The 25,174-nt window shown below is 45.4% G+C and overlaps 1 protein-coding gene across 1 annotated transcript in view; it reads left to right on the forward strand.

Moving 5' to 3' along the window:
* LOC120299626 (ras-like protein family member 11A-like) overlaps positions 1-21,562 on the forward strand; it is a 31,913-nt gene extending 10,351 nt beyond the window's left edge. The window contains exons 2-4 of the mRNA XM_039324610.1: positions 5,569-5,625; positions 15,625-15,707; positions 20,322-21,562. Coding sequence (XP_039180544.1) covers positions 5,569-5,625; positions 15,625-15,707; positions 20,322-20,789 — 608 coding nt within the window. The 3' untranslated portion in view covers positions 20,790-21,562. The remainder of the gene's footprint in view (positions 1-5,568; positions 5,626-15,624; positions 15,708-20,321) is intronic.
* Positions 21,563-25,174: the final 3,612 nt, after the last annotated feature.

Consider the following 25,174-nt stretch of genomic DNA (forward strand, 5'->3'; position numbering starts at 1 on the left):
GACAAAGAGAAGAGACCTTGTAAAGGTCACAGATCCTTCCATGCCCGCTGATTTTTAACTGCTACAATCCCTTTTAAGAGTCTGCTTTCCCAGCCAGTTTATTTCTGGAGTTTTGTTCTGATCTCAGAGTCTGGCAGAAGATCTAAACCAGTGTGTCTCTACTGTAGCATCTTTAAAATGGACTTCAGTTCCCTGAATTCCTTAGCCAGCATGCTGGCTGGGGAATTCTGGGACTTGAAGTCCACTCACCTTAAAGATGCCAGGGTTGAGAAAGGCTTTATCCAGACAAGCTAGATTTCCAGTTGGGAGCAGTTGCATGGGAAAATTGGTGTGGGGGGCATAAGGGTTAACCGCCCCCTTCTTCCTCCCTTCTTATTCCCAGGGAACTTCATAACCTTTCACATAAGCAAAGTGAAGGGAACATCGTGTTTCTGAAGCTTTGCATGCATGCTTGGATCTTCCCATGTAGACTCGGCCTCCACCAGATGATTTCACGTCTATCTACCCACCCACACAAAAGTGGTATGAAACTGGAGCTGGTCTGTTTCTGGCTCGGCTTTTGCTTGAAAGAAACTGCGTTGTTCTTCTCACGTGACCCATTTCCTCAAAGGAATAAGCTGGGCAGGAAAAAAAAAATCTCTGCTGGAAGAAATTCCATTTAGTCAAGGAAGTACAATGAGTTGTGACAAGGGTGACACTGTGGCGGAGGGTCACCCTTTCCCCACCCTTTCCCCGCCTCCCTGGTGAAAGAATGCAAGAAAGCCAGGCAAAAATAAATAAATGAAATGGGGGCCTTTTCGAAGGGTGACAACACAATAGGAAATTTATAACAAAAAGGTCTCCTGGCCTAACCTCCAGTAACATCCAGCGCCCCCCCGACTGGGACAGACGCTCCGCTGGGGCTGCCTGCGTAAGAGGCAGCTGACATCGTAAAGGCGTCTTCCCTGAGCGCCTTTGGCCAGGGGTTCACGGGACCGGCTGCGTCCCTCAGTGGGGAAGGAACTGCAGGCAGAGGTGAAATGCTGGGGAGATTTTTAGTTTGATGAAAAGAGATAATACTTCATGGGAAGGAGAAGGATGGGGAAGAAGGAGAAGGAGGAGAAGGGGATGGAAAAGGAGGAGAAGGGGATGGGGAAGAAGAAGAAAAAGGAGGAGAAGGATGGGGAAGAAGGAGGAGGAGAAGGAGGAGAAGGGGATGGAAAAGGAGGAGAAGGGGATGGGGAAGAAGAAGAAAAAGGAGGAGAAGGATGGGGAAGAAGGAGAAGGAGAAGGAGGAGAAGGGGATGGAAAAGGAGGAGGAGAAGGATGGGGAAGAAGGAGGAGGAGAAGGGGATGGAAAAGGAGGAGAAGGGGATGGGGAAGAAGAAGAAAAAGGAGGAGAAGGATGGGGAAGAAGGAGAAGGAGAAGGAGGAGAAGGGGATGGAAAAGGAGGAGGAGAAGGATGGGGAAGAAGGAGGAGGAGAAGGGGATGGGGAAGAAGAAGAAAAAGGAGGAGAAGGGGATGGGGAAGAAGAAAAAGGAGGAGAAGGATGGGGAAGAAGAAGGAGGAGAAGGGGATGGAAAAGGAGGAGGAGAAGGGGATGGGGAAGAAGAAGAAAAAGGAGGAGAAGGGGATGGAAGAGGAGGAGAAGGGAAGGAAAAGGAGGGGATGGGGAAGGGGAAGAAGGAGGAGGAGGAGAAGGAGGAGAAGGGGATGGAAAAGGAGGAGGAGAAGGGGAAAGAGATGGGGAAGGAAAAGGAGGAAGGGGTTAAAAAAAAGTCAAAATAGGCAATCACAATCACATAATCCCTACCTTCTTTTATGTCATGAAAAAACCATAATTACATTTGCTCATTTTTACAGAGGGAATTTAAAGTCGCATTTTAAAGCTTTCTGTACAGGGAGTCCTCAAATTACCACAATAGAGCCCCACATTTCTGTTACTAAGCGAGACAGTCGTTAAGTGGATTTTGCCCTATTTTATGACCTTTCTGGCCACAGTTGTTAAGTGAATCACTGACATTCTTCGGTTAGTAACACAGTTGTCCAAAGTATCTGCATTCTGATCACGTGACCACAAAATGCTGCAATGGTTATAAGTGTGAAAAAGTCCCTTTTTTCAGTGCAGTTGTATCTTTGGTCACTAAACAAAACTGTTGTAAGCCGAGGACTACCCGTATTGCAAGTCCCGCTAATCAATTATTTAATCACGGATCTTCTAAAATTGATTGATGGATTACTGTGTTTGTGCCGCCAAGTCAGTGTCAACTCTGAGTGACCACATCAATGGCTTATGCCAGTGATGGCGAACCTTTTAGAGACCGAGTGCCCAAACTGCAACCCAAAACCCACTTATGCGTCCTCGGGTGCCGGGTGGGTGTGGCCCATTGGGTGGGTGTGGCCCATTGGGTGGGCGTGGCTGCGGTGGTAACGGCAGACTGGGTGGGACTAAAAAGTTCAATCAATCAATTTCGACTTTTGCAAGATCTTTTTTTTTCCCCCGTGAGAAGTTGAAATTGACTGACTGAACCTTTTTTTTTTTTTTTGCACAGCAGCGGAGGCCTAAAGCGAAAAGGTTTTATAAAACCCAGCTGAAGGCGTAGGACTGGGGCGACGGCGTGCGTGCCCACAGAGCGGGCTCTGAGTGCAGCCTCTGGCACCCGTGCCATAGGTTCGCCACCACTGGCTTATGCTGACCATGCTGGCTCAGGAATTCTGGGAGTTGAAGTCCACAAGTCATAAACGAGCCAAGGTTCCCCACCCCTGGGCTAGGATGTATGTGGGTTTGCAGCTACAGGTAGTCCATGACTTACAACAGTTCGTTTAGCGACTGTTCAAAGTTACGACATCACTGACAAAAGTGACTTACGATCCTTTTTCCTGCTTACAACCATTACAGCATCCCCAAGATGACAATATCAAATTTCAGACGCTTGGCCACTGACTCGTATTCATGACGGGCGCAGGGTCTTGGGGTGACGTGATCCCCTTGGCAACCTTCTGACAAGCAAAGTCAATGGGGAAGCCAGATTCACTTAACAACGCTGTTGCTAACTTAACAATTGCAGTGATTCACTTAACAACTGTGGCAAGGAAGTTCGTAAAATAAGGCAAAACTCACTTACTGAATGTTTCACTTAGCAACAGAAATTGTGGGCTCAACTGTGGTCATAAGTTGAGGATTCCCTGTATTTTATTATATTTACCAGTTATGTTAGCTTTTAATGATGTACAGGAAGTCCTCAGCTTATGACAGATTGTGTAGTGACCATTCAAAATCACAACCCCCCCCCCAAAAAGAGGGACTTACGACTCAGAAACTTGGATGGCCAGGCCCCTCGCAGCCGTATGGCTGAACTTCAAGCGCTCAGCAACCCAGCTTGGTTTTAATGATCACTGCAAAAAGAGTTGTAAAATCAGCTAAGTCACACGACCAAACTATTTTATGATTGTTACAACATTTGACTGTAATGGGAAGACTCCATTTTGGATGTACATTGAGGATTGCCTGTAAAAATGGTCATGTTACTCTTAGCCATAGTGTTTTACTTTTGAATCTGTTTAAAAAGATGCAGGAGAATTTAGTTGGTGTAGTGGTAAAGATGCTGGCTAGAAAGCAGAAGTGGGTAAATTTTAGTCTCCCCTTAGCTATAGAAGCTGCTTCTCTCTTTCTCATTTTCTTATTCTCTCTCTCTCTCTCTCTCTCTCTCTCTCCCTCCCTCTCTCACATTCTCTCGTTCTCTCTCATTCTCTCTCTCATTCTCAAGCTCAAGGACTCCACAGTTCAATCCCAAACTATTTTTATTCTGTTCAATACAATGTGTGTGTTGTATTACAACTCAGATCTGCAGGAATGTGCATGGTATAATGTAGGCCTTGGCATCAGCTGTGTGCCATAGACAGCAGAGATCTTGCTAACTATGTGCTGGCTGCTGTGGCTGATTGCAGGGGTGTTGCAGGATAGGTCAAAAAAGTCAAGATGGCCACCACAGTGCTGCGACTGAAGCTAGAACAATCCCTAGGGACTCAGGGCGGCCTACAAAATTAAAACAATAAATATAACAATAAAAATAAGTGCATTCATACAGCATGTCCCAATCGTATCCCGCCCCCCCGGGGACATCAACCCCAGGCCTGCCAGAACAGGAGAGTTTTAATGGCTTTCTTAAAGGCCGGCAAGGTGGGAGTAGTTCGAATCTTGGGGGGAAGTTGATTCCACCACGTCGGAGCCACCACAGAAAAGGCCCTTCCCCGAGGACCCGCCAGCCGACATTGTCTGGCCGACGGGACCTGAAGGAGGCCCAATCTGTGGGACCTCACCGGTCTCTGGGAACTATGCGGCAGTATGCGGTCCTGTAAGTAACCTGGTCCTAAGCCATGAAGGGCTTTAAAGGTAATAACCAACACCTTGAATTGCATCCGGAGACCCACAGGAAGCCAGTGCAGCTCGCGGAGGATAGGTGACACGTTGGTGTACCTTGGCGCGCCCACAATCACTCTCGCGGCTGCATTCTGAACCAACTGCAGCCTCCGAACACTCTTCAAGGGTAGGCCCATGTAGAGCGCATTACAGTAATCCAGTCTTGAGGTGACAAGGGCATGAGTAACCGTGAGTAGAGCCTCCCGGTCCAAATAAGGCCGTAACTGGTGCACCAGGCGAACCTGGGCAAAGGTCCCCCTGGCCACAGCCGATAGATGTTGTTCCAAATTTAGCTGTGAGTCCAGGAGGACACCCAAGTTGCGTGCCTGCACTGAGGGAGGTAAATTTACCCCCCCCCCAGGACTAATGATGGCCCATCAGGATGACCCTTGGGGGGCAAGACCCAGAGCCACTCGGTCTTGTCAGGGTGGAGTCTAAGCCTGTTCAAGGTAGTCTGTTCGAAGTTACAACAGCGCTGAAAAAAGTGACTTAGGACTGTTTTTCACACTTACGACCATTGCAGCATCCCCATGGACTCATGATGACAATTCAGACACTTGGCAACTGACTCATATTTATGACGGTCACAGTGTCCCGGGATCCTGTGATCACCTTTTGCGATCTTCTGACAAGCAAAGTCAAGGGGGAAGCCTTGCGACCGTATTGCTAACTTAATGACTGCAGGGATTCACTTAACAGCTGTGGCAAGAAAGGTCGTAAACTTGGGCAAAACTCACTTAACTGTTTCACTTAGCAAGAGGAATTTTGGGCTGAACTGTGGCTGTAAGTCGAGGACTACTGTACACATAATAATGGGTGGGGCTTCAATTCCACCATCTTGACTTTTTTTGCCTTGCTTTCCCTGCAAGGCTGGTTCCTGATCCATATAAGAGTCCTAAATAATCCTAATTAAGTTTTTCTTTTTAAATATGCCATGGATGGTTTAAGAACAGGCATCTTAATGTTTGCATTTGCAACACGGTGGGACAATCTACTGAATCAGCCAGCCAGAGGAGTTTCCAACACACACACACACACACACACACACACACAATGAAATTCATGGGATAATGAGACAGAACAGGCACATTTAATGGCCCCTCTTTTTTTCCTGCGTGGCCATTTCTGGGCTCATTAAACACGCCGGTCTTTTCTCTTGTTTTGCAGCCCTTGTTGTGCGGTTTCTCACCAAGAGGTTCATCGGAGACTACGAAGCCAACACGGGTACGTCCAGCTGCTGCCTTGTGGGTTTTGATGGCAACCAGTGGTGCCTGTGTCTGTCTGGATCCAGAGATTGGAAGGGCGAGTGGGTGGCAACTCCCAGCATCTGGGAAGAGAACGGAGCCAGTCCAGAGGAGGGTGGGGGGGTCTGTTTCTAGGGATTCAGAAATGTCCCATTTTCAAATTATTCTGCTTTCCGATCATCATCATCACGAGCAACGATAGTCGTAAATCAAAGCTCTGTGATTTTCAGCCTGTTCCCTCCATAGAGGAGGGACCTGTTTTTTTAAGGCAGCATTGCCTCCATTGGGAGGGAGCTGAGAGATGACTTTCCCCAGACCCAGTTTTAATTAGAAAAACAAAAGATCAAAGGATCCTGCCATGCAGCCACTGAACAAACAGAGGCCATCTCTGTTCCACGAAGAACGGGACTGAAAGCCTGTTCAAAAGAGCAGCTTCAAAAGAGAGGCTTCTGTTTGCTTCTAGTGGTATGAAAAAGGGAGAAGGGGGGTGGGCTCTGAGTTTTAAGGGAGGGGGCTTTTGTCACCTGAATTGCCCCAAATCCAATCTGTGTGTCTCGCTGGGCAGTAAGCAACAGCTTGATCCTCTTTGCAATAGAAATTCCAGCTTTCCTAAGAGTAAAGTACGCTTGGGAACGCTTGTAAATTCAACATTAAGAACGAAGATCTGTAAAACTGTTTGCAGTTGGAAAATACTTTAGGAAAATGCACCACTCAGAGAGGATTGGGGAGAAGTGTTTTGCAGCTCACACAAACCCAGCTGGAAGAGGCCTTCTGTCTTCAGTGTAAACCTGGAAAAAAAAAGGTAACTGCTTTCACCATTACGTTAAGCCAGGCAATGTTTCTCAATCTCAGCAACTTTAAGATGGGTGGACTTTAACTCCCAGAATTCCCTAGCCAGCACAGCTGGCTGGGGAATTCTGGGAGTTGGAAGTCCACCCATCTTAAAGTTGCTGAGATTGAGAAACACTATTCTACAGTAAAGGGGAATGTTAGTTATGCAGTGGTTTAAATTGCCCTTTTATATTCTGGGACTTGGTCCAGACGCCTTAAAGTGACCAGCATTGAGAAACATTTATTGAATGATTGTCAAGATTTTTGCAGTCCAAATACAGAGGGCCTTTGCATTCCTTCATGATAATAATGTAGAGGGAAAAAAAAAACCAATTAGGTCGTCCTTGATTTATAAAAGTTCCTTTTGTGACCGTTCAAAGTTACAATGGCACTGAAGAAGTGACTCACGGCCCTTTTTCACAGTTACGAGCTTTGCAGCATCCCCATGTGATAAAAATTCAGATGTTTGGCAACTGGCTCATGTTTACGATGGCCACAGTGTGTCGGGGTCACATGATCCCCTTTTGCAACCTTCTGACAAGCGAGCTCAGTTGTGGTCATAAGTTGAGGACTACCTGTATGGCATCTTATTTTACTTTTCTGGGCCCCTTCTGTGCAGAAAAATGTAATATGAAATTTCATTAAAAATGTGGGAATAGTATGAACCTACTCACTTTAACTAAACTCTTAGAAACTACCCTACACCACGCATTCCCCAACTGGCTACCTGTTGTAACTCGGGTCCACATAGCACATACATGACTCATCTGTGCACCTCACAATGCATGCACACATTTCATGCCAACAAATGTCTCACTTAACAGACATTTTGGGCCCAGTTGTGATCGTAAATTGGGGACTGCCTTACAGTGGTTTGAGAAGACTATGTGGAGTAAGAAAAATGGCTACTAAAATGCAAATTTGACAAATCAGCTCTCTGGAAATAAGGAAGCAATGAAATGGATAGGTCTGCAAATTGGGGAAACTGCTTATTGGTTTAAATGAATTTATTAACGGCTGCAGACAAAGGAACTCTCAGCCGTTTATAGAAGCAACAGCTGCAGCTCATGCAATAACATCAATAAAACTTCAATACAATCTTGTTCCTTTTTTTCTTTGTTTTTTTGCCTGCTGCCAGTGTTGAAATTTCATATCCAAAAAGCTTTTGCCTGTTCTCAGTGTCATGCCTTGGTTGGATACCCTTGTAATGATGATGGTGTGGGAACATAAATTTGTAGTGGTCAACCAACAGCTGATGACCCTAACCTTAAAGTTAGCCCTAACCCACAGGTGGGGAAACCTTGGCTCTTTTATGACTTGTGGCCCAGAATTCCTGAGCCAGCAGCTGAAGTCCACAAGTCCTAAAAGAGCCAAGGTTTCCCCACTCCTGTCCTAACCCACTTAGCAGGCAAAAAAGGAACAAGGGCCCTAATAGATAATGAAAGAACAACAACATATCCTTAGAGTTCCAACATTGCAATGAAAATAATATTCCTGGCACTCAGGAGCTCAATTGTATTCAAAACCTCAAGGCCCTTTGGAACAATAAGGTTCTTATGAGTCTCCAAGAGACCTTCCCCTTGCCTTGAGTGCCATCTGTTTTAGAAGAAGGGAGACCCCCTCAGAACACCAACTTTAGGGTCTCTTCTCATCTCATAGAATCATAAGGAGGTCTTCTAGCCCAACAACGTCAAAGCAGGAGAATTTATACCATCCCGATCAAGTGGTTGTTCAATCTCTTCTCGAAAACCTCCAGTGATAGAACAGCACCCACAACTTTCAGAGGCAAACCATTCCATTGATTAATTGTTCTCACTGTCAGGAATAGAATAGAGCTGGAAGGGACCATGGAGGTCTTCTAGTCCAGCCCCCTGCTCAAGCAGGAGAACCTACCGTTTCAGAGAAGAGACTGTCTAGTCCAGGGGTAGGCAACCTTGGCTCTTTTATGACTTGTGGACCTTCAACTCCCAGAATTCCTGAGTCAGCATGGTTGATTCAGGAATTCTGGGTATTGAAGTCCACAAGTCATAAAAGCGCCAAGGTTGCCTACCCCTGATCTAGTCTCTTCTTTAAAAATTTCCAGTGATGGAGCACCCACAATTTCTGAAGGCAAAGCTGTTCCACTGGTTAATTGTCCTCGCTGTTAGGAACTTTCTCCTTACTTCTAGGTTGGGTATCTTTTTAATGGTCTTCCACCCATTACTTCTCGTCCTGCTCTCAGGTGGACCCCCTCTTCTCTATTACAGCCCCTTAAGTACTGGAAGACAGATATCACATCGCTCCTAACCTTTCCCCTTTTTAGGCTAGAAATAACTAGTTCCCTTAACTCAGAGGTCTTCAAACTTGGCCCTTTTATGACTTGTGGACTTGTGGCACACTGGCTGAGGAATTCTGGAAGTTGAAGTCCACAAGTCATAAAAGGGCCAAGTTTGAAGACCCCTGCCTTAACTGTTCATCCCATGCAGTGGTGGGATTCAGTCGGTTCTCACCAGTTCGGCAGAACCGGTAACTACTTTTTTGTTGCCCAGGCCCAGAATGGACTTCCGGAAGCGGCATCCACACAGAGAACCGGTTGTTCATCTATTTGAAACCCACCACTGATCCCATGGTTTCACTTCCAGTAGGTGGGGATCCGCAGCATTCCTGGGGCCTATGGATTGAAACCAGTGGTAGTATTCAGATATGTGAACAATCAGTTCTCTGTGTGGATGCCGCTTCCAGAAGTCCATTCTGGGCCTGGGCAACAAAAAATTAGCTACTGGTTCTGCCGAAGTGGTGCGAACCAGCTGGTTGAAACTGACATAGGAAGTTGACATAGGAACTCCCATCAAAATGTATGTAGTCCTCCACTTATAGCCATTTGTTTTAGACCGCTTGATGTTACAGAGGCACAGAGAAAAGTGTGACTTGGAACTGGTCCTCACAACCATCCCTGGGGCCACAGGATCAAAATTCAGGCGTGTATTTACAGTAGCCTCCTAGGGTCCTGTGACCACTGTTTGTGTCCCTCTCAGCTGGCTTCCAACAAGGGGAGGATGCATGCGGCAAGCTACATTTGCTTAACTGTGTGATTCCCTTTACAACTGCTGTGATTTGTGTAGCATCCTGGGCAGAAAAAAAAAAAAGATTGTGAAATTGAGCCCGGCTTCCTTAAGATCAGCCTTGCTTAGCAACAGAAATTCTGCTGCTAATTGTGATCGTTTAAATTACTTTGATGCAGAAGAATACCAGACTGTGGGTGTTTTTTTAACCATGCTGCCCCAGAACCTATTTATTTTAGGGCTGCCTAACATCCTTGTGTCTGTTGAAGTTTCCACTCTTAGCAACTATTAAGGGTGCAGAAGTCCTGCTCTGCTTTTCATCTGTTTCCAAGGGCTGACAGATGTTTACACTAGCTCAGGGGTCTGCAACCTTGACAACTTTAAGACTTGTGGACTTCAGCTCCCAGAATTCTTCAGCCAGCATAGCTGGCTGAGGAATTCTGGGAACTGAAGTCCACAAGTCTTAAAGTTGTCAAGGTTGCAGACCCCTGCACTAGGAGAAAAAGGGACTGGCTGAATGCAAAATAATAAATGCTGTTACGAATTGGCATTGCTGGGGGCCTCCAGCTGATAGGATAGGAGGGTCTCTGCTTTACAAAGGCCAGTGCAGCCCAAGAGATCTTGGCTTTGGAGTTACACTTGATTAACGTAAGGTTAGGAACAGCATTTCTACGCAGGTAGTCCTTGGCTTCAACAGTTCGCTTAGTGGCCGTTTGAAGTTACAACAGCATTGAAAAAAACTGACTTCTGGCCATTTTTCACCCTTAACGATCCTTGCAGCCTTCCCCAGGATCCAAATTTGGACGTCATCAAATCAGGTACAACGCTATTAACAACCACTTTGCTTAGCAACAGAAATTTTGGTCCCCATGGTGTTTGTAAATCGAGGACTTACCTCTACGCCAATATTACCCTAGGAAGTAATATGTTCATAATGTAAAACAAAGGATGAATAGAATAGAATAGAGCTGGAAGGGATCTTGGAGGTCTTCTAGTCCAGCCCCCTGATCAAGCAGGAGAACCTATGCCATCTCAGACAAGTAACTGCCTAGCCTCTTCTTAAAAATCTCCAGTGATGGAGCACCCACGATTTCTGAAGGAATAGGATAGGATAGGGTAGGATAGGATAGGGTAGAATGTTTATATAGAATAGAATAGAATAGAATAGAATAGAATAGAATAGAATAGAATAGAAGCTGGAAGGGACCTTGGGAGGTCTTCTAGTCCAGCCCCGTGCTTGAGCAGGAGAACCCATACCATCTCAGACAAGTGACTGTCTGGCTACCTCTTCTTTAAAATCTCCAGTGATGGGGCGCCCACGATTTCTGGTGGCAAGCTGTTCCACTGGTTACAAAAAAACTGCTGGGAAAAGCGACTGCAGATGGTCCCTGAATTACAACAGTTTGTTTAGTGGCCGTTCAAAGTTACGACGGTACTGGAAAATGTGACTTAACAACCATTTTTCAGACTTGCAACTGTTGCAGTGTCCCCAGAGTCACATGATCAAAATTCAGATGCTGGCACAACTGACTCCTACTTATGATGGTCGCCGTTGTCCCCCGGGAGTCACCCGATCCCCTTTTGCGACCTTCTGACAACTAAAGTCCAGGGGGAGGCCGGATTCACTTCACAACCAACTTACCAGCTGCAGTGATTCGCTTAACGACTGTGACAAGAAAGTTTGCAAAATCAGGCAAAACTCACTTAACCCCTGGCTCACTTAGCAACAAAAATGTTCGGCTCAGTCGTGGCCGTAGATTGAGGACTACCTGTACTTTCCCATCAGATGATTCTGGCTGCTATAGAACCAACAACAGTGTCATAAAAAGATTTTTTCTCACCCTAAAACAGTGATGGGCAATGAAGGAGCCAGATGAGAAACTGAGAGTGTCGTGGTGGGTGAACCAATATAACTGCGAAGAGGCGAAAGTGGGCAGGAATGCAGGCAGTAGATTAAAAAAAAAAAAAGCAGTCATTTTCAAAATAAAAACAATACAGTCGTATTGTGTGCACGGCGGACGCGTATTTACCGTTGATTTCTGAAGGCGGTGCAGAGTGGTGAGGACGGCAGGAAAGATCATTGGCCGTTCCCTCCCTCCCATCCAGGACATGGCACAGAAGCGTTGCTTGAGCAAGGTCCGTAAGATTATCTGGGACACGACACATCCTCTCCACGACCTGTTTTCCTTGTTACCTTCTGGGGGGAGGGGACTTTGTGGTATCCATAGCAGAACATCCAGATTCAGCTATAGCAATGGTTCTCAACCTTTCTAATGCCGCGACCCCATAATACAGTTCCCCATGTTGTGGTGACCCCCAACCACTTATACATCACCGGGTGCCAGGGGCGTGGCCAAAGAAAAGGGGGAAAAATGGCGGACAGCCTTGTTTGGCGACCCCCGTGAAATGGTCGTTCGACCCCAAATGGGGTCCCAACCCACCGGTTGAGAACCACTGAGCTATAGTTTCATTCCATACAGCATTAACCTTGTGAACTCTCAAGCTTCCTCCTTCCGTTATATATTCAAGATGGACAGTATTTGATATTTATTTGCTACGTATATGTAGGGGTGTGGGTCTATATACATATGTTGTTCATAGTATGTTTAGCTGTGTGTCATATATGTGTTTCACTTTGAGCGCGGGCAACTAAGTTTCATTTTTGATGTGTGCCGTTGTGCCCACAGTAGAAAAATGACAATAAAGGTTATCTTATCTTATCTTATCTTATCTTATCTTATCTTATCTTATCTTATCTTATCTTATCTTATCTTTATGAGTGACCTCACACAAGCTGAACAGGGACAGCCCAAGGGCTGGATGTGGCCTGGGGGCCATAAAGTGCCCAGGTCTGTCCTAGTTTCTCAACCCTGGTAACTTCAAGAGGTGTGGACTTCAACTCCCAGAATTCCCCAGCCAGCATAGAATGGACCTTCAGTAATCCTCAGGTTATGACCACAACAAGCCCAACATTTCTGCTGCTCAGCAAGACAGTTGTTAAGTGAGTCTTGTCCCATTTTACGACCTTTCTAAATTTCTCCTGCTCAGCAAGACCGTTGTTAAGTGAGTCTTGTCCCATTTTACGACCTTTCTTGCCACAGTTGTTAAGTGAGTCACTGCAGTTCATAAGTGAGCAACGTGGCTGTTCAGTGAATCCGACTTCCCCATTGGCTTTGCTTGCAGGAGGTGGCAAAAGGGGATCACATGACCCCGGGATACTGCGACCGTCATAAATATGCACCAGTTGCCAAATATCTGAATTTTGATCGCGTGACCGTGGGACTTGCTGCAACGGTCGTAAGCCACTTTTTTGATGCCTTTATAACTTTGAACAGTCACTAAATGAATGGCTGTAAGCTGAGGACTTCCCACATCCATTCTAAATAAGTTCAGATCACCAGGACCAGATGGATTACTTCCCAGGGTTGAAAAGGAGCTGGCAGGTGTGATCTCAGAACCACTGAATGTGACCTTTCAAAGTTAGTTAGCTGAGCTGCAGGGTGGTGCGTTCTACACACAGAGGCTCTTGTGCGATGCTCTTTATCATGAGTATTTTTGGCATGGCCTTGTGACACAATGGAAACTCGGCTCCAGAGAGTTGGCTCCCTGTAAACATTTCGGTGCATTTGTTCCCATTCCTGGCCACCCAGTTGAGCAGAGATTTTTCAACAAACCACAATAGAGGCAGTTTGCACAACCCAGTTTTGCAAAGACTTCAGGTAGTTTTTAAAGATGAGTTTAGATCAATGTTTCTCAGCTTTGGTGACTTTCAGATTTGTGGATCTCAACTCCCAGAATTCTCCAGCCAGCCATGTTGGGCCTCATCTCCCAGAATTCCCCAGCCAGCCACACATCTGAAGGTCATCAATGTTGACTGGTGAAGGAGCAAAGTCCAAAGGATAATGCACAATTTGTCATATTCCTGCAGGAAGATCCCTGGAAACTGACTTTTAACTCAGTTGGGTAAAAGTCTACACTCTGGCTTATTTAATATTCCATAACAGCATCTCTAAAAACCTTTTACCTAGTTTCATTTTATGAAATGTAATTATTCAAATACTCCCCCCCCCCTCTGCTTTTGAGTATTTTATTGTTAGCAACAGTAGACTGACTGGAGTTAAAACATTTGCACAGTCATCCATAAAAAGTTTCGTGATGATAAATTAGTTAAGCAGCCCAAATCAGACTGTTGGTTGATTTTGCTAGGAAAAAAATATCTTTGACTCTCCTGGACCAAAGATAGTCAGGCTGTGATTAGTGCGGCAGGACTAAGTGTAAGTTAAAAATGATAATTGGTCCCGTGTGAAAAGGAAAAAAATTAAAAAGAAGTTTAAAAGATAGAGTGGCTGGGATTAGGTTGTGCTCTTCACCCCCGAGGCAGGAGCTGAATTATGGACTTACTGAATTACGGTGCAGAGAGTGGTGAGGACGGCCAAAAAGATCATTGGCAGCTCCCTCCCTCCCATCCAGGACATGGCACATAAGCGTTGCTTGAGCAGGGTCCGCAAGATTATCTGGGACACGACACATCCTCTTCACGACCTGTATTCCCTGTTACCTTCTGGGGGGGGGGACTTCGTGGTACCCATAGCAGAACATCCAGATTCAGCCAGAGTTTCATTCCATACAGCATTAACCTTGTGAACTCTCAAGCTTCCTCCTTCCGTTATATATTCAAGATGGACAGTATTTGATATTTATTTGCTACATATATGTAGAGGTGTGGGTTTTTTTTATATAAATTTATCTTTTTGTTGATACCAATAACATAACTTTACATTCATTTATTGGTTTTTCATGTAACATTTTCATGCTTTTTGCATGAAAAACTGACAAGCTCTAACAAGCTCAGATTAAATGACAAGGTTCCACTGTTGTAATATGGAGCCAAATTCCAAATCCCTGACCAGGTCATTTAATTCACTCTGTGAAATTGGATGTGGTTCAGGAGGACAGACGGTGGGCTAAAGTTTGGGTCCGTTGACGTCAACGGTTCCGGATCAGCTGCATCCTTTTTTTTAAAATAATTTTTTATTTTTCCAAACTCTCCCCCATACATATACTGTGATATTTATCAGATGTTAACATTCATTCTTTTTACATTCATATATAAGATACTTTTAATAAAATGAAATAAATACATACACATGGCTTTTGGTGTTGCTCGCCCATTTCCCCTTTCACTGTATCCACACTCCTTTTCTACCTTCTTTCTCCCTTTCTTCTCTTCCCTACTTGCCTCTTAGGGGTGTGGGTCTATACATATGTTGTTCATAGTATGTTTAGGTTTGCGTCATGTATGTGTTTCACTTTGAGAGCAGGCAACTAAATTTCATTTTTGATGTGTGCCATTGTGCCCACAGTAAAAAAAATGACAATAAAGGTTATCTTATCTGAATTCCCTGGAAGGAGATTCAGATTGGATTTAGGAGAAAATATCGGGAAGGGAAAGGAAAGGGAAAATTACTACCACTAGTAGCTATAACCGTTACTTACAACCATTCATTTAGTGACCCAAGTTACACTGGGGCAGAAAAAAGTGACTTATGACCATTTTCCAGACTTATGACCGTGGCAGCATCCCCAGGGTCACATGATCAAAATTTGGGCGCTCGGCAACTGACTCATTCTTATGACGGTCGCCGTGTCCCAAGGTCACGTGATCCCCCATTGAGTTCTTCTGACAATCAAAGTCAATGGGGACGCGAGATTCCCTTAACAATTGCAGTGATTCGCTCAACAACTCTGGCAAGAAAGGTCATAAAATGGGGCAAAACTCAACTGTCTTGCTTAGGCAACGGTAATTTTGGGCTCAATTGTGATCATAAGTTGAGGCCTACCTGTATTAATAATAATGGATTAATAATAATACTTTAGTAATTATACAATAATAATGAATAATAATGTATTAAACTTATGGGCTTCCCAACTCAGAACGTTCTTGCATTAGAAGCAAGCAAAGTGAAATCCTTTAAAATACTATGCATCATTACTTATAAGAGTGAGGGGACTCTTTGGGGCAAAACTGGCGGAGAGTCAAATAAATACACGCTATCTCTGATCTATTAATTATCTTCTTGCTTTTCTTTTTTTCTTTCTTTCTTTAGGTGCTTTATACTCCAGAAAATTCACCATTGATGGAGAACAGATTTCCTTGCAAGTCCAGGACACCCCATTTGTTTCTCTGGAGGTATAAAGCGTTATTCCAAATAAAATTTGATCTTTTAAGAAATGCAGCCAAGGTATCCATAGGATGTGATCGAAATACAGGGTGTCCTCGACTTAAGGACAGCTCATTTAGTGACCAAAGTTACAACAGTGCTGAAAAATATGAGTTATGACTGGGTTTTGCACATATGACTATTTCAGCATCCCCAGGGTCATGTGATTTACGTTTGGATGCTTGATAGACGGTTCATCTTTACGACGGTCGCAGTGTCCCGGAGTCACGTAATCCCCTTTTGCAACCTTCTGACAAGCAAAATCAATGGGGAAACCAGATTCACTTAACAACTGTGTTACTAAATTAACAACTGCAGTGATTGAAGTGTGGCAAGAAAAGTAGTAAAAAGGGGCAGTACTCACTTAACAAATTTCTCACTTAGCAACATAAATTCTGAGCTCAGTTGTGCTCGTAATTCGGGGACTTACCTGTAGTGGCCACAAAGGTGCAGTGAAAACTCTATAACATACCTGAATATGGGCATAGCTGCGTCTCCAGCATCGTGACCACCATCTTGATTTTTCTGACCAAATATAACTTATTGGGACTTCAGTAAGGCATTTGATAAAGTAGATCACAACCTACTACTTGATAAGATGGAAAAATGCGGGTTAGACAGCATCACCACCAGATGGATCCGTAGCAGGCTGACCAGCCGTACTCAGCGTGTGGTCCTCAATGGAACCGCATTTACATGGAGGGAAGTGTGTAGTGGGGTGCCCCAGGGCTCTGTTCTGGGTCCAGTGCTCTTCAACATCTTCATCAACAGATTTGGACGAGGGGATAGATGGGAAATCATCGAATTGGCAGACGACACCAAGCTGGCTGGAATAGCCAACACTCCAGAAGACAGGCTTAGGATATTTGAACACTGGGCGCTATCTAACAAAATGAAATTCAATGGTGAAAAAAGAAAGGTTCTACATTTAGGCAAGAAAAACCAAATGCACAAGTACAGCATAGGTGGCACCATGCTCAATAGTAGTAACTGTGAGAGGGACCTTGGAGTCCTAGTAGACAATCACCTAAATATGAGCCAGCAGTGTGCTGCAGATGCTAAAAAAGCCAACACAGTGCTGGGCTGCATTAACAGAGGGATAGAATCAAGATTACGTGAAATATTAATACTACTTTACAATGCCTTGGTAAGGCCACACTTGGAATACTGCATCCAGTTTTTGTCACCATGATGTAAAAAAGATGTTGAGACTCTAGAAAGAGTGCAGAGAAGAGCAACAAAGATGATTAGGCGACTGGAGGCTAAAGCATATAAGGAAAGGCTGCTGGAATTGGGTATGTCTAGTTTAATGAAGAGAAGGACGAGGGGGGACATGATAGCAGTGTTCCAATATCTCAGGGGCTGCCCCAAAGAAGAAGGAGTCAAGCTATTCTCCAAAGCGCCTGAGGGCAGGACAAGAAGCAACGGATGGAAATTAATCAAGGAGAGAAGCAACCTAGAACTAAGGAGAAACTTCCTGACAGCCTCCAGAAGCTGTGAATGCTCCAACACTGGAAGTTTTTAAGAAGAGACTGGACAGCTATTTGTCCAAAATGGTGTAGGGTTTCCTGCCTGAGCAGGGGGTTGGACTCGATGACCTCCAAGGTCCTTTCCAACTTTATTATTATTATATTATTATTACTATATCACAAAAAAGAGGTTGAGAGTTTGGAAAAAAATCAGAGAAGAGCAACTAAGATGATCAAACGCCTGGAGACCAAAACATATGAAGAACGGCTGTGGGACTTGGGTTTGGCTAGTCTAGAGAAAAGAAGAAATAGGGGAGACATGATAGCAGTGTTCCAGTATCTGAGGGACTGCCACAAGGCAGAGGGGGGCAGGTTGTTCACCAGAGGGAAGGATGAGAAACAATGGTTGGAAGCAACCTGGATTTAAGGAGAAACTTCCTGACAGTGAGGACAATCAACCAGTGGAACAGCTTACCCCCAGAAATCGTGGGCACCCCATCTCTGGAGATCTTTAAGAAGAGACTAGACATTCACCTGTCTTAGATGGTGTAGGTTCTCCTGGACTAGAAGACCTCCAAGGTCCCTTCCAGCTCTGTTGTATTGTATTGTATTGTATTGTATTGTATTATTATAATCCTATGGACATCCCTGAAATCTGGACAATACATCCCAGTTGGGGAAACATTGCAAAAGAGGAAAGAAGGAAGGAAAGAGGGGGAGAGGGAAAGAAGGGAGGATCCTTGTTAGGGCATGATGCTAGATGTGAACTTGGCTTGTACCCATGCAGTGAAAGATTTATTTATTTGTTGATTTGCATTCCAAATTTCTAGGCCACCCAATTCCAACATCATAACTGGCTCTGTCCCAAGATTAATTTTCAGTAGCAGGGATAATGGCATAATTGCTGATTTCAGAGGGGGAAAAAAGAGGTAGACCGTGGTGGGAAGGGCTTGTGAGCCTCTTACCTTGTGCATCTTTCTTGATATTGAAGCTTTAGAGCCGTGATTTATGGATTAAGCAAATGGGCATCTTGTCCTTTTGCAAAGGAGACCCCGGCAGGTAAGCTGAGCCTCACCTGTCAGGCTGTTTTCAGCTCTGTTGAAAACAATAATTTCCAGCCAAGGGTTTTGCAAGCAGGTAGTTGCATGTCTGAGAGAAACACAGTTTCAGCCCTAGTTTGCTGGGAAGAAATAGAGAGATCAGTGCCTGCTTAGAAGCAGCTCTCTCCCACCACTTTTTAAAACATTTTTTTAAAATAATAAAAGAAAAAGAACAAAACACAAAGATAGTGCTAGGCTGCATTAACAGAGCGATAGAATCAAGATCGTTTGAAAGGTTAATACCACTTTACAATGCCTTGGTAAGGCCACACTTGGCATACGGCATCCAGTTTTGGTCACCACGATGTAAAAAAGATGCTGAGACTCTAGAAAGAGTACAGAGAACAGCAGCAAAGATGATCAGGGGACTGGAGGCTAAAATATATAAGGAACGGTTGCTGGAATTGGTTATGTTCAGTTTAATGAAGAGAAGGACGAGGGGGGACATGATAGCAGTCTTCCAATATCTCAGGGGCTGCCCCAAAGAAGAGGGAGTCAAGATGTTCTCCAAAGTTCCTGAAGGCAGGACAAGAAGCAATGGATGGAAACTAATCAAGGAGAGAAGCGACCTAAAACTAAGGAGAAACTTCCTGACAGTTAGAACAATTAACCAGTGGAACAACCTGCCTCCAGAAAGTTGTGAATGCTCCATCACTGGAAGTTTTTAAGAAGAGATTGGACAGCCATTTTTCTGAGGTATAGGGTTTCCTGCCTGAGCAGGGAGTTTGACTAGATGACCTCCAAGGTCCCTTCCAACTTTATTATTATTATTATTATTATTATTATTATTATTATTATTATTATTATTATTATTATTATTATTATTATTATTATGGTAGGAGAATACCAACATTGTCAAAGAGGAAGAATGGACAAATATCTCACTTAGTAACAGAAGTTTTGGGCTCAGCTGTGGTCGTAAGTTGAGGACCACTTGTAGAGCAACATAGATGATTGGGGGGGGAGGCTAAACTGTATAATGAACAGTTAAGGGACCCAGGTATGTCTAGCCCAGGGGTCTTCAGGCACGCTGGCTGAGGAATTCTGGGAGTTGAAGTCATAAAAGGGCCAAGTTTGAAGACCCCTGTTGTAGATATTGATTCAGCATCTGAGTTTCAAAGGATTGCAACGGTCGCCAAGGTTGAGAAACACTGTCTTAGGGCCTACCGTTGACTATAGGGTTAAAAATATAAAGCTCAGAAATTTTAAAAAATAAATCAAGTCAAATGTGGTCAAAAGCAGAATCTGAACTTTGTGGGAACACCATAAACTCTCAGCACATAGATTCTCACAGCTGTCAGAGGAAAGATATTTCAGCTAGGTCAGGGGTGGGAAACCTTGGCCCTTTTATGACTTGTGGACTTCAACTCCCAGAATTCCTCAGCCAGCAGTGTCTGGCGGAGGAATTCTGGGAGTTGAAGTCCACAAGTCATAAAAGGCCCAAGTTTGAAGACCTCTGCTCTACGCTGTGATTTGTTTCCTCTGGCTTAAGTTTGTTCTGTGAGGTGTGGTTGTCAACCATGGTGTGCGGATTACACAATTGAGTCCAAATTTCCTCTGGTTAAGTGAGACATTGGTCAAGGGAGTTTTGACCCATTTTGCGATCTTTCTTCTCACAGTTGTTAAGTGAATCACTGCATTTGATAAGGTAGTAACCCGGTTGTTAAGTGAATCTGACTTCCCCCTTGACTTGTCAGAAGGTCGCAAAAGGGGCCCACGTGATCCTGGGATCCCATCATAAAGAGGAGCCAGTTGGCCAAGCATCTGAATTTTGATTGGGTGATCCCGGGGATGCTGGAATGATCGTAAGGGTGAAAAACGGTCATAAGTCACCTTTTTCAGGGCCGTGGTAACTTTGAACGGTCACAAAATGGACTGTTGTACGTCGACGACTATCTGCACTAACCCAGCAATTGGTTTCCTTAACAACCTCTGGCCTAGCCCAGTGTGTGTATCTGGTTTTGATCTTTTGCCAAGCAGAACTTAACTCTTTGCTCCTGGTTTTCGATGACAGGATGAGAACGACACCATCTGTTGCCAGGAGCAGATAAACCGGTCCATTTATTGGGCTGACGGCTTCGTCTTCGTCTACTCCATCACGGACTATGAAAGCTACCGCGTCATCCGCCCGTTGCACCAGCACATCCGGAAGATTCACCCCAACGCCAACATCCCTTTGCTGCTGATGGCCAACAAAGGCGACCTGCTCCGAGCCAGGCAGGTGTCCACAAAGGAAGGCCACCAACTGGCCAACGAGCTGGGCTGCCCATACTCGGAGGTCTCCGCGCGGGAGAACTGCGAAGGGGTCCACGAGGCCTTTCAGCAGCTGTGCCAGGAGCTGAGTCGGATCATTGGGAATTGCAACGGGGAGAAACGGAGGGGCCTCCATCTCGTCCGGCCCAAATCCCCCAACATGCAAGAACTGAAAAGGAGGCTGAAGCAAGCCTTATCTTCGAAAGGCAAAACTGCCACCATGCTCTGAGGGATTTCGGAGTGACCGTTTGGGCTGGGCCACAGCAGGCCGAGAAAAGCGATGTGGGCCGGTTGACGGTCAGCTTGCCAGCTGTTTTGGGGTGGTGGTGAAAGAATCCCTTTCCAGAAATGAGACTGGGATGGCTGGGGATTTGGGGATTTAAGCCCTTTCACTAGACCAGGGGTCTCCAAACTTGGCAACTTTGAGACTTGTGGACGTCAACTCTCAGAATTCCCCAGCCAGCATGGAATTCTGGGAGTTGAAGTCCACAAATCTTAAAGTTGCCAGGTTTGGAGACTCCTGCACTAGATGATGACCGAGAGGGCCAAAAGAAACGGGGTGCCTTCATTCTCAGGATTAATTTCAGCTTCTTCACCTGTACCGGACAAACAGGTGAATGAATACCTGTATCTGTCCCCTCCAATTTGGCTTCAGTCATCATCTTGGTTCTTTCCCCATATGTCAGACAACTGTCTTCTCTAATGTTCAGGTGCCAAATGTATGTTCATGTATGGCCCTTAAAGGAAAAAAATAACCACCCATGTAAATGTCTAATCATGGTTATGGAACTGGCCAGATAAGAGGAGAGATGGTTGGTGGTCTCTCCATTGGACAATCAGCTCCTGCTGCAGAAGAAACTTCTGACTTCCTCTTTCACCATATCAACAACCAGCACAACTTTTTAAGAGTAGAAGAGAAAAACGTCCGTCCTTCCTTCTCCTTCCTTCCTTCCTTCCCTCCCTCCCTCTCCTTCCTTCCTTCCCTATTCTCCCTCCCTCCTTTCTTCCTCCCTCTTCCTCCCTCCCTCCCCTATTCTCCCTCCCTTCCATATTCTTCCTCCCTTCCTTCCTCCCTCCCTTCTTTCCTTCCCTATTCTCTCTCCCTCCCTTCCTTCCGTATTCTTCCTCCCTCCCTCCCTTCCCTATTCTCCCTCCCTCCCTCCCTTCCTTCCTTCCTTCCTTCCTTCCTTCCTTCCTTCCTTCCTTCCTTCCCTCCCTATTGTTCCTCCCTCCCTCCCTCTTCCCCCATACCAACAACCAGCACAACTTTTTAAGGGTAGAAGAGAAAAAAAACACCATTATTTTCTTTTCCTTATTTCACAACGGATTATTTCTGAGGACTAATCCATAGTTTATCTGTAGCCATCCAAACACTTGAAATGAACGACTTGTTTATCATTACAGATGACCTCATAAATGTTACAAACGATCTGCAGTTTTGTTGTTCATACATTGAATGAATGAAATTCACTGAGGAGTTAATCTGGTTTGAGCACATGGAAACTACAGGTAGTCCTCAATTTACGACTGTTTGTTTAGTGACCGTTTGAAGTTAGGACAGCACTGAAAAAAGCGACTTAAGATCCGCCTTGCACCAACGGCCGTCCCCACAGCCACAGGACTGTGCTCTCTGGTGCTTGGCAACTGTTGCACGTTTATGGCGGTTGCAGCGTCTTGGGATCACGTGACCCTCATTTTCAACCTTCCCAGCTGGCTTCCCCTATGCAAAGTCACTGGGGAAGCCAGCAGGGAAGGTTGCAAATCAAAATCCCATGATGTCTCAATGATTGGCGAGTCTTTTAAAAACTGTGATCAAAAAGATCATAAAACTTGGTGCGGACATTGGATGCCTCCCTTAACAATCATGCCATTTAACAATGACTTTTTAGTCCCAATTATATTCATAAGTTCCATCCTCCCGAGGCGGGTAAAAATGAGGACCCAGATTGTTGGGGGCAACAGGCTGACTCTGTAAACCGCTTAGGGAGGGCTGTAAAGCCCTGTGACGCAGTGCATAAGTCTAAGGGCTGTTACTGTTACCTGTACCAGAACTAATGAATGCATTTCTGTACTGGATTGTGGGCATGAAGTGTGTCCTTAGCCCTAAATGAGTAATGTCCAGCCCTTTCTTACCTTTGATCCCCTATACTCCCGTAGCTTTGCTTGAACTTCAATGATAGAAGCAAATTGTGGCGAAGAGACCAGCCTTCTGTTGAGTAAACCATTACAGCCAATATCTAAGGGGGCTGCCCCAAAGAAGAGGGAGTCAAGCTATTCTCCAAAGCCCCTGAAGGCAGGACAAGAAGCAACGGATGGGAACTAATCAAGGAGAAAAGCAACCTGGAACTAAGGAGCAATTTCCTGACAGGATAATTAGCCAGTGGGACAACTGGCCTCCAGAAGTTATGGGTGCTCCATCACTGAAGGTTTTTAAGAAGAGATTGGACAACCCATTGGACAACTCTGATGTGGCACAGCATCTCCTGCTTGAGCAAGGGGTTGGACTAGAAAACCTCCAAGGTCCCTTCCAACTTGGTTATTCTGTTAGGTATGGGTGTCTGTAATTTCAGGATTGCGTGCCAATAGTCAACTACTGTGTGGTAGCCTGAAGATCTGAAACAGCAACAACAATTGAGCCATTATTCTAAACCAGTGGTTCTCAATCTTTTTAATGTCGCGACCCCAACCGGTCGTAAGTTGAGGATTAAATCGGTCGTAAGTCGAGGACTAAACCAGTCGTAAGTCGAGGAAACCCAACTGGTCATAAGTCGAGGACTTTCCCTGCCCGAGAGCACTGCACATGCATGGTGCCGCCCCCTGCGCCGGCTGAGGCATAGCTGGCAAGCGGCAGAGACGGAGCAGGCCGACCACCGGCTGGGCCACCAGCTGGCCCAGCCCAAGGGAGGTAAGGCACCCGCTGGAAAAGGGGAAAAAAATGGCAGACAGCCTTGCTTGGCGACCCCCGTGAAATGGTCGATCGACCCCAAATGGGGTTGCACCCATAGGTTGAGAACCGCTGTTCTAAACAGATTTCCCCAACTTGATGTCTTCAGACCGAAGCGATATATTCTTTCTATAGGAATAAATAAATAAGACAATATGTCTGAAACAGCGAATGAACCAAGAGTAATGGGGAAACGGATTCTAGTTACCAGGGAACTGGCTTGTTTTAAAAAAAGAGATTGGGAAACTGAGGCAGAGTACTTAAGATCAACAATGGCATCCCGTAGAAACAGGAGAACCCAAGTGGAATGGCTGGAGACAGCTTGACAGACACCCAAGTGGAATGGCTGGAGACAGCTTGACAGACACCCAGCCATCCAGGCTGAACGTCAGTTATTGGATACGGACTAGCAAGAGAGGTCAGCTGGAGACTTGTCTGAGTTATAGACTTTGAAGTGATCGTTGTTCCTGCCATTGCTGGAGACAGATCAATTGCCAGACTGAGCCCATCCAGCGACTGATCTGCTCTTATTCTGAATCAGCCCTGTTAGAAAAAAAAACAACAGGATTAGAAGTATCAACAGATCTGAGATGGCATTTCCACGGTGGAGTCGTCCCTACCATCAAGTAGAAATAGTAGGATTGTCCCTGCTTTCTTTCCAGTTGCGGAAATGGGCCCCCCAAACTCAAAAGTATCAGGAGCAGAGAGGTGGAGCTGTAAAATCTCTGGGGCTGCAGTGTGGAGCCTGCAGGAGGTCCTTGACTTACAACAGTTCATTTAGCAACCAAAGTTACAATGCCACTTTGAGGAGAAGCGAAACGTCTTCAAGGAAAAACCAACATGTCCAATTGCCTTTTGAAAAAGCGCCTATGGGGCAACCATGACCTGGATGCCTGAGAATCTCCACAGGCAAGATGGCAGATTGCTGAGTAGGCATCACTTTGCTGTCTGGCCTCTAATGGGATGAGTAACCATCATCTTCATCTCTGTGGTCATTACGTGAATTTGGCTGCTGCCGTTGATTTTGCTTGTTGGGAAGGTTGCAAATTGTGATCATGTGACTGCAGGATGCTGCCGGTTGCCAAGTGCCCCAGGTTTTGTTCATGTGATGGTACAACAGTCTTAACCTTTTACCGAGTTATGTAAGTCACTTTTTCCAGGGCCGTTGTTAACTTCCAACCATCATTAAACAAATGGTTGTAAATGGAGGACGGCCTGTATTACAGCAGCAAAGCACCGTTTAGTGACGGCCTCAATGGTAAGAATGCGTTTGAGTTCCACTTCGACTCCATCAAGGTTGGCAGAAAATAAAAACAGTGGGGAGGGGTCTTGCCCGGGCTTTTGGGGGAAGCCTTTTCACTAGAAAGATGAGCCTGGAATGAGAGGAAGCAACTTGGGGGTGTGTGTGGCAGGAGGGCACAAGGAGAAAGCAATCTCACTTAGGGACCAATGGGTAGATGGTGACCCATCACACCCACCATGGACGCTTCTTGTGAGGAGATCCCACCAGCGGTGGGATTCATATATGTGAACAACCAGTTCTCGGTGTGGATGCCGCTTCCGGAAGTCCATTCTGGACCTGGGCAACAAAAAAATAGCTACCGGTTCTGCCAAACTGGTGCGAACTGGCTGAATCCCACCACTAGATCCCACCCATTCTCTCGGCCTTC

The sequence above is a fragment of the Crotalus tigris genome, unplaced genomic scaffold (assembly GCF_016545835.1).
Source record: "Crotalus tigris isolate CLP2741 ecotype Arizona unplaced genomic scaffold, ASM1654583v1 scf7180000024303.721469, whole genome shotgun sequence".
Taxonomy (NCBI): Eukaryota; Metazoa; Chordata; class Lepidosauria; order Squamata; family Viperidae; genus Crotalus; species Crotalus tigris.